This window comes from Elgaria multicarinata, chromosome 8 (genome assembly GCF_023053635.1).
Source record: "Elgaria multicarinata webbii isolate HBS135686 ecotype San Diego chromosome 8, rElgMul1.1.pri, whole genome shotgun sequence".
NCBI classification, from domain to species: Eukaryota; Metazoa; Chordata; class Lepidosauria; order Squamata; family Anguidae; genus Elgaria; species Elgaria multicarinata.
The window spans coordinates 11,424,954-11,437,991 of record NC_086178.1 but is presented as its reverse complement, the minus strand read 5'-3'; the positions used below and the strand labels follow the sequence as shown (position 1 = coordinate 11,437,991).

Genomic DNA, 13,038 nt, shown 5'->3' with positions numbered 1-13,038 from the left:
TCCCCACCCTTATTATTATTATTTATTTATTTATTTATATAGCACCATCAATGTACATGGTGCTGTACAGCGTAAAACAGTAAATAGCAAGACCCTGCCGCATAGGCTTACAATCTAATAAAATCATAGTAGAACAATAAGGAGGGGAAGAGAATGCAAACAGGCACAGGGTAGGGTAAACAGGCACAGGGTAGGGTAAAACTAACAGTATAAAGTCCAAACAACATCAAGTTTTAAAAGCTTTAGGAAAAAGAAAAGTTTTTAGCTGAGCTTTAAAAGTTGAGATTGAGCTTGTAGTTCTCAAATGTTCTGGAAGAGTGTTCCAGGCATAAGGGGCAGCAGAAGAAAATGGACGAAGCTGAGCAAGGGAAGTAGAGACCCTTGGGCAGGCGAGAAACATGGCATCAGAGGAGCGAAGAGCACGAGCGGGGCAATATTGTGAGATGAGAGAGGAGAGATAGGCAGGAGCTAGACCGTGAAAAGCTTTGAAGGTTAAAAGGAGAAGTTTATATTGGATTCTGAAGTGGATTGGAAGCCAATGAAGAGATTTCAGTAGTGGAGTGACATGGTCAGAGCGGCGAGCCAAGAAGATGATCTTAGCGGCAGAGTGGTGGACAGAGACCAACGGACTGATGTGAGAAGAAGGAAGGCCAGAGAGAAGAAGGTTGCAGTAGTCCAACTGAGAAATAACCAGTGCATGAACCCCTCTACTGTGGGGCAGATTTCAGCACTTTTCCATTTGTTCAACACCCTCCTTTTCTCTTCAAAGCAAGACCAGCCTTGATATCAGGCCTAACTTTGCCCCCACATCCATTATGGTTGGGATCAGAAAAGGACTTCATGTGTCTATTGCTACTACATTACTAAAATAGGGTGACCATATGTGGGAAACCAAAAAAAGAGGACACCCAGTGTGTGTGTGTGGGGGGGAAACAGCTCCCCCACGCTGCCACCTTAAAGGTCCCAGTTAGAGTGGAGTTGGGGAAAGCATGTCATTCCAGCCCACTACTGCTCCAATCAGGGCCTATTCTATAATGTTTGGGAATGACATGCTTTCCCCTTTAAGGCACTGATTGGAGCAGCGTGTGTGGGTTGTTGTTTTTTAAAAATGACACACCTCCAGAAAGCGCATCATACCCTCCTGCCACGCTAATGGCGGACTTTAAAGGGAAAGCTTGTCTTTCTAGGACATTATAGGAAATTATAGCAAATCCCTCTTGACAACCAGGATAGAACAAAAAACAGGACAAATCCAGGGAAATCCTGGCAGTTGGTCGCCCTAACTAAAACAGACAGCATTGCCCTTCTCCCCACTTCTCAAAAGAAACTTCTGAAAAGTCCCGTGTTCACCTAGCAGGAGATGAGGAACGGACAGAAAAAATGAATACAACATACTTGGAACACAATCATAGAATGTGTCTACTTGAAAGACATCTAATACTAGTATCCACCTTCCCCTGACATTTGTATCCGGGATGTTGCCTTTCAACCCTCTGTGTTGATTTAACATGCTATGCAATTATTGCCAAAGAATTGTGAACATGGGCTGTCTGATAACTGTGGTTACCTGATGGGAGTTAGGGATTTGACAAAAGAGACGTAATGGTCCTTTAATGGCTACAGATGTTCCCTTGAATGGGCAGGATATGAAACCTGTGCTCTGCATGGTGTGTGTGTTTGGGAGCCTGTTCACACCTAACAACAGGTCGCTATGGGTTAATTTACCCTCAAAGCTCGTTGCTGCACGGCAGCAGACATTTGGGATGATTAAAGTGCAAGTTGTGGTGGGTGATCCAGCCAGGGTGGGTTGTTGTCGTTATTAACAAACCACCCACAACCCTAAAACAGCCCATTTAAAAACATCTGCTGACATGCGTCAAAAAGCCCCATAGGTAAATTAATCCAAGATGACTTGTCATTACATATGAGCAAGAAAAACAGCTTGCGGTCTGAAATAGAGAGTGAGACAGAGAAATCTGTGAGTGTAGCTACCGCCCCCTTGGGGGCGGTGGGATTGCATAGGGGGGTGTTAAGAGGCAGGGGAGCGGCAGGGGGGGCACTAAAAGGCAAAGGGGCGGCAGGGGGGCACTCGAGGTGGTCTTTTCCGAGAAGGACCTCTCCAGAAGGTCTTAAAACCCAGGGACATTTTTATGGGAGAAGGTAGTTTGGTCCCAAGCCAAATAGGGGATCCACACATGTATTAATACCATTTAAGAAGAGTCCTTTTAATGGTGAATTGCTATCCTGCTCTATGGAGAGTGGTTCAGAAGCTCCTGGTTGCATTTCCAACATCATATTTGGTGGAATGTGGTTTTAGTGTGGTCTGCCTACTTCTCTCCAAGTAAAGAAATCAACTCCAGATAACTAAACGTGGTGATTTAAGACTCATATTAGTGACTTTAAACCAGACATTGGGAAACTGGTATCACTTCATCAAGCCCATCTGTCACATTAAGAATTTACAGAATAGTGAGGTACTCTACCCTAGTTACTAAATGTGATACCTAATATCCTTGCTTAATGACTATCACACTGAAAAGATGATATCACTGGGTCAAGTTTAATTGAATAAATTAAAAAAAAGTTAATTGGATTTTGAATAAACAATCAATTAATTGTTACTGTTTTGAATTTTATTGTTATCTTCCTTAGTGGGTCGTTGAAAACCGCTATTCTGAATAATGATTTTTATGGTGTCTGCCCGGGGGGGCGGGGGGCACTGGGCGTGAGTTTGTGGAACCAAGGGGGCGGTGACCTGAAAAAGTTTGGGAACCACTGGTGTAGCTGAAGCTAGCAAACCCGAGGGCAGCCTTAGTTTCGGGCTAAAATTGTTGCTTTCTGGGAATCTGAGGCAGGGCTGCTGCCTATTTGCTTCCATTAGGCTTTGTCTGTATGTTTAAAAAACAAACAAATATTACCAAAATGAAGAAAGAAAGAAAGAAAGAAAGAAAGAAAGAAAGAAAGAAAGAAAGAAAGAAAGAAAGAAGTCTCTAATGCTTTCCCATCCAAAGGAAACGAAACTTTGCTTGCACACTTGGCAGCCGTACATATGAATAAAAAGCCCATCCCCCTTTGCATGTGTCATGCAGGTAAAGGGCTCAGATTAGACAGATGAAGTGGGACTGGTACCTGCAGAAACAGGTGCATCGTCCAGGTCCTCTGAGTCCTGCCTCCGTCCGAGACCTGCTGAGTAACTGCGCTGACGCCTGCTGACTGAACGGGACCTTTGCTGGTAGCTGTATAAGCCCTCTAGAAGACAGGACATTTCAAAAGGGTGTTTAGATACCAGCTTGGTCATCGTTGGGCAAATTCAGCTCTCCAGAACAATATTGCTTTCTCTGCATTAAAGGCATTCAACAGACACAGATATATTCCTGGCTGCTACTGGAAATCTTCCTTCCCCCTTCAATCAGAGACTGATTCAAGTTGATGCAGTTAAATGCAGCAAGACAAATATTTCTCCCTAGTTACTTGTCTATGTCTGAAATTTATATATATATAAATATCTATGCAGAGCAGAGAGTCTGCAAAAATTGCGGCTACTCTCAGCACTTGCTAGCAAGAGAGAAGCTCGTAGAAGCAACCAGTTTTGTTCTGGAAGTCTAGAGCACAGAGTCTATTTTGGGACTAATTTGGAACCTGTGCTGCCTACTAACATTCCTTCTTAGCCTATGAGCTCCATCACACCTACTTTTTCCCCCTGGTATGCACCCGCGATTTTGACCTCTGTTTCATTAGCACGGTAAGCGCTGGTCCCTTTCACAATCGTTGCTATACCGGTGAACTCTCTTTTCACTTGTTTGCTCTCCTGCTATTGTGTCCGCCCCACCCCTTCTCCTTCCCCCTCCAGTTTATTGGTTCTTGTCCAGTGACGAACGTGGGCGCCTCCACTCGGGACCTAATTTATTTATTTATTTTTAATTGCCAGGAAACATGTGAGGAGATGAGAATATACAAAGCGTTCCCAACATCGGAGTGATCGCAATGGTTAACATTTGGGGAGTCACAGGCAGGTCTTCTGTATGTCACGAAAGTCCTCAAAATGTTTGGGAAGCGTGTGGTGGGACGAGCGAGGAGGACTTTAAGCCATGTGCAGAGTCCTCCTGACAGCACATGGGTGACTTTTTCGCCACCTCTTTGCTTAACATAAAGCCAGCTTCCCAACTTTCATGCACACTTTCCCCCATGCCTTGTCGGAAAAGTTTCACCAAGGCTGCCCCTGCCCCTGCTTTGACATTTAAAGATCATAGAATCATCGAATAGCAGAGTTGGAAGGGGCCTACAAGGCCACCGAGTCCAACCCCCTGCTCAATGCAGGAATCCACCCTAAAGCAGCCCTGACAGATGGTTGTCTGGCTGCCTCTTGTAGGCCTCTAGTGTGGGAGAGCCCACAACCTCCCTAAGTAACTGATTCCATTGTCGTACTGCTCTAACAGTCAGGAAGTTTTTCCTGATGTCCAGCTGGAATCTGACTTCCTGTAACTTGAGCCCGTTATTCTGTGTCCTGCACTCTGGGAGGATCGAGAAGAGATCCTGGCCTTCCTCTGTGTGACAACCTTTTAAGAATTTGAAGAGTGCTATCATGTCTTCCCTCAATCTTCTCTTTTCCAGGCTAAACATGCCCAGTTTAACATCTTCCCAATCGCCCACTTTAACCGAGGCTGGTTCGTTCTTCCCAGCCAAATTCCCAATGATACAATCAAGTCCATCACACCTACTTTCCCCCCCCCCCCTGATATGTATCAGCAAAGTAAAGGATAAAAGCTCCCCCCATAAATGTGCAGGGGTGGATTAACACAGAATCAGAGGTATGTGTGTGTTTATTTATGGGGGTGGAATGGTTTGAGGGGGGAAACTAAAGAATTCTTTAAAAATCAAGGGATGAAGGGATCTGCTTCAAACTCGGCATGCCTTAAAGCCCTACTTAAGAGCTGTCATGGTGCCAAGCTCCATCTCTTTATCTTTAAAAATGAGTGCTGTAAGCATTTTGGAGCAGCAAAAGTCCATTCAACCAACTCAGCACAAGCCTGTTCGTTCGACACGTTGTGCTGGAGAAGAAGAACCGCCCCACCCTCTTCTTTCATCAGCAAGACCTCTCTTCTAAGCACACGCCACCAGCAAAGGACATAGAGCGAGGACAGCAATACACAGGGGCAGAAGGGTGCTTTAATCCTGCAAGGAGGAAATAAACTAGACTAGGGAAAGTCACCAAATTCCTAGTAATCGTGATATAACTTCTCATCAAAGGTGAACAGAGGAGGCTTAGAGAATCCCAGGGATTCTGACCTAAGAAGCTGAGCCATGCACATCCACACTCCACGCAGACCTACCTTTGCTGCGAATCTCAAGGGCGGAGGGCAACGTTTCCTGAGTGGAAGAGTCCACAGGCACCACGGACGTATAAATGGAGGGTGTGTTAAAAGCTTTGCTGGACTGCACAGCCTTAAGGCGGAACCTTCGTGAGAAACCTGCGCAGAAGGTGGGAGGCAACCAAAATTATTTTATTTATTTAACGTATTTTTTTTTATCACACCTCCACTCACTGAGCGCTCAGGGCAATTCACAATAAAACCATAGAAAGAATAAAAGGCAACCATTAAAACCCCCCACCTTAAAACAAAATCAACAAAAATACATATATTACAGAACAGAACAGAGGAACCCTCTAAAATCAATAGTCACTCAAAGCTCAGCCATACTGTATAGTTTTTACCGGCTGCCTAAAGGCCAATAACAACAAAGCCATCCCAACCTCCCTGGCATGGCAATTACACAAAGGGGGGTACAGCACAAAAGACCCTGGGGGACTGAGTAAATGCTCAGAAAGCCCCGGGGTGATTGCGCTGTGTCAATTATACGACGACACTGCAGTCGCGCACCCACCTCGGAGCTTTCCGCCGAAGCTGTGGAGAAAAAAAAGTCAGGGACTTATCCCAACTTTTTTTTTTCTGGAGCGAGGCGAGGATGCGCAAGAGGGCATCAAGACTGCCCCAAAGCCTCGCTCCGGAGTCACAGCGGAGGCTTGGCTGGGCGAAGCCTGGTGGAAGGCGACCTGTGATTGGTCGCCTTCCACCATGAAGAGGGCAGGGGCGGCTCCCTCCTTGGGGGAGGGAAGCCGTGGGGTTTCCGATGGACCTGGCGCAAACCTGGCGCCATGAAGACACCCACCCTGTCTCCCAACGGCCCACCAATCTCACCTCTCTAGGAGGTGGGACATATAACAGGGCCTCAAATGATGTGCACAGGCTTCAGGCAGGTTCTTACGGGAGGAGGTGATCTTTCAGGTACCCTGGCCCCAGGCCATTTAGAGATTTTGACTTAAGAACCAGCATCCTGAATTTGGCTCGGAAACAAGAAGCCAGTGGAAGCTGTTTCAGGTTCAAGCAAAGCTGTGTTACACGGTCTAAAAACGCACGCCAAATTATAGTCTGGCCACTACTTTGCACTAACTAAAGCAACGGTTAAAGTTAGGAGGGGAGGTAGATTCAGATATAGGATAGGCCGGTTAAGTAGACAAAAAATTCAGCAACACAGTCTTAGGCTTTTGTATCTTTAAACGTGCTTGGATTCCCTGTGTCTTTAGGGATGAGCTTTAACACCTCAGAACCCAGCCCATCCAAATTCAATTTGGTTGCACAATTCATTCCAGCTGTGGAATTTACAGTAGCTATTCTTACTATAGAATTCAGATTCCTCTCCCCCCCCCCCCCCAACACAGCCATTATTTATTTATTTATTTATTTAGCACCATCAGTGTACATGGTGCTGTACAATGAATACCAGTTGCTGGGGAACATAAGCAGGAGGGTGCTAATGCACTCATGTCCCGCTTTGGGGCTTCCTGTAGGCACGTACTTGGCCACTGTGGGAACAGAATACTGGACTAGAGAGGCCTTTGGTCTGATCCAGAAGGGCTCTTCTTATATTCTTAACCTAGAGGCAATAGAGGTATGTAGAAGGCTGAGTGGGTGAGGCAAAAGGTCTTGCTTGCCGTCCACTTTGGGAGATGGGAGGGAGACTAGATCACTGCCCGCCATCCTCTTTTTGAAGTAGCCCTCCTGTAAGGGCCAGTTGTTGACCAGAGCTATCCACAGACCTAACCAGGGCCGAATAGAGAGGAATCACGTGAGGTACTGGTTCCTCTCTATTCGGCCCTGGTTAGGCCTCATCTAGAGTATTGTGTCCAGTTCTGGGCTCCACAATTCAAGAAGGATGCAGACAAGCTGGAGCGTGTTCAGAAGAGGGCAACCAGGATGATCAGAGGTCTAGAAACAAAGCCCTATGAAGAGAGACTGAAAGAACTGGGCATGTTTAGCCTGGAGAAGAGAAGATTGAGGGGAGACATGAGAGCACTCTTCAAATACTTAAAAGGTTGTCAACCAGAGGAGGGCCAGGATCTCTTCTCGATCCTCCCAGAGTGCAGGACACGGAATAACAGGCTCAAGTTAAAGGAAGCCAGATTCCGGCTGGACATCAGGAAAAACTTCCTGACTGTTAGAGCAGTACGACAATGGAATCAGTTACCTAGGGAGGTTGTGGGCTCTCCCACACTAGAGGCCTTCAAGAGGCAGCTGGACAAGCATCTGTCAGGGATGCTTTAGGGTGGATTCCTGCATTGAGCAGGGGGTTGGACTAGATGGCCTTGTAGGCCTCTTCCAACTCTGCTATTCTATGATTCTATGATTCTATGACCTACAGGCAGGGCAGGCTCACCATGTTCCAGTTCAGCTTCTTTCTGGGCCACATTCTCGTTATCACGGATGACGGAGCCAGCAGTCAGGCGGTGGAGCAGTTTATCCCAGCTCTTGCTCTGCGGTTGTCGTTGGGAAGGCTCCTCTTTGGCCTGGCTATCTTTGGCAAGGAGTAGAGAATCCAGGGCGACAGTCTCTTCCCAGGAAACCGGCTTGCCTGCACTGAGCGCACGGATCACCACCTGGCACCGAAGAGGCGGCCAGGAGCTGCCTTCGCACTCTCCCTGCTCGGTTGCCGGCGATGGGCTGAAAAGGTACGGGGGCTCCAAAAGTGTGTCCCAGTCCAGGTGGGCTGGTGACAGCAAGTTGCCTAGGAGAGAGTGAGGCATGGTAGTGTATGGGTGAGGGAGAGGTCAGGTTTTGCAGTAGGACAAAGGCTCCCAAGCTGGGCTCTGGAAGAGACCTCCAGAAGTTCTCACCCAGGTGATGGACATCCCTGTTGCTTAGTCCCAGCATTATACACATACCCATGTTTGACACCCAGCTACCACAACGTCCAAATATTGCAGGATCCAAGAGACTGTGAGTGCCTGCAATGACCATTTAAGGCATGGTAGTCACTTGTAAACCCAGTACAGAGGGCTGCCTTGAGGTTTCTGGAAAAATCCGCGCTTTTGCTGCTGCAGGGTGGCGTCAAGTGATCCTGACACAGGAGGCAGCGTGGGCTTTCGGCGGCCATTTGGCTCTCTGGGCCTGCCCCCTCCTCCTTGCCTGGCTTCCGGTAACTAGTGGGAAGTTGCCTTCTACCTGGGAATGCATGTGGCGTGGCGCCGGAGTGAGGACAGATGGTGAAGACCTTGCTCCAGCAGGAAAAGTCGGGGTAAATCCCCAACTTTTTTTTTACTGTGCATCTTCACGGGAAAGCTTTGCAGTGGCTGCAAGGTGACTGCTGTGTCGTGTAATCGACACAGTGCACTGCGCAGCCACCACAGGGCGTTTAACCCTGACAGAGAGCCCCTACTTGCAACCCCATGAGGCTCTGCTTCAACACTCAAGAGCAGGGAGATTTTACCAGCTCATTTCTGGTCCCGACATCAGCAGGAAAGGGGCACTTTCTCCTGCTGTCAGAAACGGCAGCTGCTATTTCACAAGGGGAGGTAACTGGGCACTAACCAGCAATGGCCCACCTGATCCAGGATGAGTCTTGCTACGATCCTGCAAAGTACTCTCCAAGGTTGGAGAGCTGACAACCCTGCCTGTCCCAAGATGTGATTCTCTCCATGTCAGAGAAGGCCTAGGGCGTGGGCTCTTCTTGACAGCCGTGCACGCTCTCCATAACGCTGGGCGCACAGGGCCCTCGGAGGTGGCACGTTTTGTGTGCAAAGGTCTTTTTGTGTTCTGGAGACGGCCTTTGGATTCGTATTTCCCCAGGCAACTGCTCAGTCAAGGGTGAGTGGGGAGGAAAAAATGGAGCAGTATTGCTTATTTTAAAAAGAAAAAGAGAAGGAAAGAAAAACACTTTAAAAACCTCTCCCAGGAAAGCCCTGCCTCTGTGGGGCATGTTGGATCCTGGAATGGATCTTGGTTATGTTTTCCATTGCTTTGTTAATTGCTGAGGATCTGGAAGAACAGAGGACTCAGCAGAAACTTAAAGGTCAACTCTACACAGGGAGCCCGTCTACACTTGTCTAGATGAAACGTAACAAGTTGGCAGAGATGACGTCAGCAGTCAAGTGATGCTGTTGTTGTTACGTTTCTTCTGACTTTTAAAACCGTTCCACTTTCTGTTAAAATCGTTTTAAAACTAACAATGTGCCCCAACCTTTCGTTGTATTCAATGCCGTCTTTCAAAGACCATGGTCTTTGCTTCCTGATTAGGACAAGTGAGGGCTTTTCTAGGGGAGGGAGAGCTGGCACAACGCGACGAGGGGGAGGGGGAGGGGGAGGGAGGGCGGTGAAAGAGGGGACAGAGGCTTAATTTTTTTTAAAAAACGCTTATCTTTCGGGGCGCACGTGGCCCCTTTAAGACGCTGCAGGGCTTCCCTCGTCCCTACGCGTCGCCCCGCCTCCCTGCCGGCTTATCCCGGCAGGTCTAGCTCAGAGTCACCGGAACAAGGAGGTTTCCTTCAGAGCCGGTATGAGCATAATGAAGAACGTTCTAAAGAAGAGTGTGCTGGGGTAAAACGATAGAAGAAAAGGTATTTCGATTGACTGGGCTCAAGTTGCATTTTGTAACGTAGCAAGGGAGGACGCAACAATGCACTTAAACAACGGTGTAATGAATAGTGTAGATCCTGCCCTGGACATTGAGTGTCATAATTGAATAATTGTCTAAGTGATTGTCTTCAATTAAGGGTTGCAAGGAGTTGCATCATTGTACAGGTTGTCTATAAAAGTAAATGTGTTTTGCATGTTCCGTATCTGCTGCTTGTTCCCCATTACCACTTGATGTGTGCTGTATTGACTGACCGTTTGTAAGTATTTGTATCGGTACTGCCATAACTAAATTATATGTATTTGCCAGTAAAAAGGTTTGTTTTAACCTACAAGAATCTTTGCCTTAATTCATGTCTTTGCTGTCTCTTGGCTGAGAACCGCTGCATCCTCTGCTAGTCTCTGGAGGCCCAGACAGAGACTTAATACAAAAAGGTTACGTGCCAGAATCCCAGTCTGTGCCATAACTAATCAGCTTTTATGCCATAACTCAACAGGGCAGGCAGGACCAAAATCGGTAGATATGGTAGATATGATGGTTCTAATTTCCGGAGTGGGAAGATAACCTGCACTGGGATACCATCCTCCACTGATAGAGAGGCGTATTCTGTGTCCACCCCGTTTGCAAATCCCAGCCGTTCTTGGCTTTCTCTTTTCTCATGACGGCAGGGGTGGATCTTGCCCCTTCTCTTCTCTCAGTAGGTTCCCTCAACCTCCGCCCCCCTCATCACTCACTTGAATCAGCAAGGCTCCTGCGCAACTTCTGAAACTCAGGCCCGATCTCATCTAGTTTCCCTTCGAGAGATCGGTTCCGCTTCTGGGATACTTTCTCCAGGGCCCGGCGCAACCGATGGGCGTCCAACTCGCCATGTGGGGAGGAGAAACTCCGCCCAGACAGGGCAGCTCGGGCCAGTGCCGTCTTCCTTCGCGCCAACTCCTCAGAGCTCAAGGCTGTGGATACCTTAAGGGATGCAAGAGGGTCAAGGCTGGGAAAACCCAGGGAACTACCCCTAACGTTACTGCAAGGAAGCAAAATCCCTTTGCCTTGTTCAGGTCCAGCGCTGGGCCTACACCTGAGGTTCATTCATTCATTCTCTCTCTCTCCCTCTCACACGCACACACTCGCTCACACATGCACCTACCTATGTAGCACTTTCAAAACGATAAAAAGGATGTTCAGAGATAGTTGAGAGGCCTTGGTTATGGACTGGGTTTACAAACCCAGTTGAAGCAGGATCCACTTTAAGCCTGATGTCTGAAAACTGTAACAATCTGAAGTTAAACCTCGCAAAGAAGCCAGACTGTACCAAGTGCAGCTCCCTTCCACGGCCCTCTGGAATGATGGGGGAACTCGAAGCAAGGCCATCACGTAACCCAGACATAAAGGCTGCTCCCATGCTGCTTCGCTTGATTCATATTTGGCTCCCAAGTTCTTCCACAAGCCTCTCTCTGGCATGAAGCCCACATAAAGCTGACCCTTGCCTAAATTCTACAGAGATAAGAGACCATTCTTTAGAATCGTGTGGATCAAAGTTAATATGAGAAAGCAGGCTCATTGTCTGGATTGCTACCATCCTTTCTCGGCCTTCATCTAACTGGAAATGCTTCCAAACCCTGCAGCAAGTGAAATTTCATTGTGAAGAAGCAGTTAACACAGGCCTTTTTAGGAATTGCTCTGCTTTCCACACCACAGCAAAAGCACCATTCCAAGAGAAAAGAGGGCTTCACATGCAACATGGCAGTGCAACAAACCATCTGTTGTGCAGGGGAAACGCGTCTCTCTCCCTTGGCGGAGAGTTGCATGAGCTATACCAGCAGCATGAACAGATCCATCTCTCTCTGCACAAGACATAGGGAGCATAGACAGAAACATGCCCTTCACTCATGCATCCTCTCTCCCTGATCCACCACATCATGTATGAAGAGGCTAAGGCTTGCTCTACAAGTTATGGCTTTTCAGCCAGGCACCAGTGCTTGATGGCTTATTCCCATAGTCACTAAGACAGTTGGAGCATGCCTTACCTTAGTACCAGCACCCGGCTGAGCCTGGGGGATTGGAGCAGACTTGGTGGAGGAATTGCATAGTGAGACACTCTTCTGGCCTTGCTGAGAGCTGCCTTCGAGAGTCTGGGCTAAGGAGCCTCCTTCTGGAGGGACATCTCTGGAACCGGTGGACTCACTGCTGGTGGAGCTGTGAGAGAGCAAGCCCTGGCTGTGGTCGGTGCTGACCGAGCAGTGGGTGAGCACATACTGTTCTTGGATGTAGGAGGGCCGGTAAATCCGCTTCCAGATGTCTCCTCCTGACACAGGATCCCCACCTGCCAGGGAGGAACATTTAGGGTGACTGGCATGGAGAACAGCATAAGATATCCAGCACCCAAAGACACCTCAACTGGAAATGCCACGGTGTGAACCCAGAAGCTCCAACATGCAGAGCCATGGTCTGCAAAAAGCTCTGGTCCTTCACCACCATTTAATTACTCTTCACAGTTTAAAAAAGCCACATGATTGATTAGTGCACCTGGAACAAAGTTTGCCCATTCCTGAGCAGTCCAAGAGATCTCAGAGAAGTTGCTTCCTTCCCCAACCTGGTGCCCTCCAGATGTGTTGGACTACATCATCCTCCATCCAGCATGCCCATTGGGAGTGCTGACTGCTGAGAATGATAGAAGCTGTAGTCCACAACATCTGGAGGGCACCAGACTGGGGAAGGCTGCCCAAAATGAATGCTGCCCCTCTGTGGCTCTACTCACTCTTCATGGAGTCTTCTGTGCCCTCAGCTGAGAACTCCAGGGATATCTCATGGGAAATTTCGTGAAGGGCTCTACAAATGTCTTGACTCTCCACAGCTGGGTGTGGATGAGTTCCTCCTTGTCCTATCCCTTCCTCCTGGGATGGGAACACCGAACCCGTAGAGCCTCTAGAAAGACTCCGACACATCCGTTCTCTGCCCTGGGGGAATACGATGACCAAATAACAATAATAATATATTATGGCAGGTATGAAAAACATCTCTATCCTCAAGTGTTGAAGGATATGCCAACACACTAGCATCTTCCTGCTATACATCACTGGCCAACCAAGGCAAGTTGACTACAGGGACCACCCACTAATTAAAAGTGGACCCTTTTCC

General features: G+C 47.9%; 1 protein-coding gene across 1 annotated transcript in view; it reads right to left on the bottom strand.

The window, feature by feature from the left end:
* VWA5B2 (von Willebrand factor A domain containing 5B2) overlaps positions 1-13,038 on the bottom strand; it is a 40,196-nt gene that overhangs the window by 3,520 nt on the left and 23,638 nt on the right. The window contains exons 12-17 of the mRNA XM_063131849.1: positions 12,659-12,857; positions 11,928-12,223; positions 10,641-10,866; positions 7,714-8,061; positions 5,331-5,468; positions 3,130-3,249 (exon numbers count right to left, since the gene is read on the bottom strand). Of these exons, the coding sequence (XP_062987919.1) occupies positions 3,130-3,249; positions 5,331-5,468; positions 7,714-8,061; positions 10,641-10,866; positions 11,928-12,223; positions 12,659-12,857 (1,327 nt within the window). The remainder of the gene's footprint in view (positions 1-3,129; positions 3,250-5,330; positions 5,469-7,713; positions 8,062-10,640; positions 10,867-11,927; positions 12,224-12,658; positions 12,858-13,038) is intronic.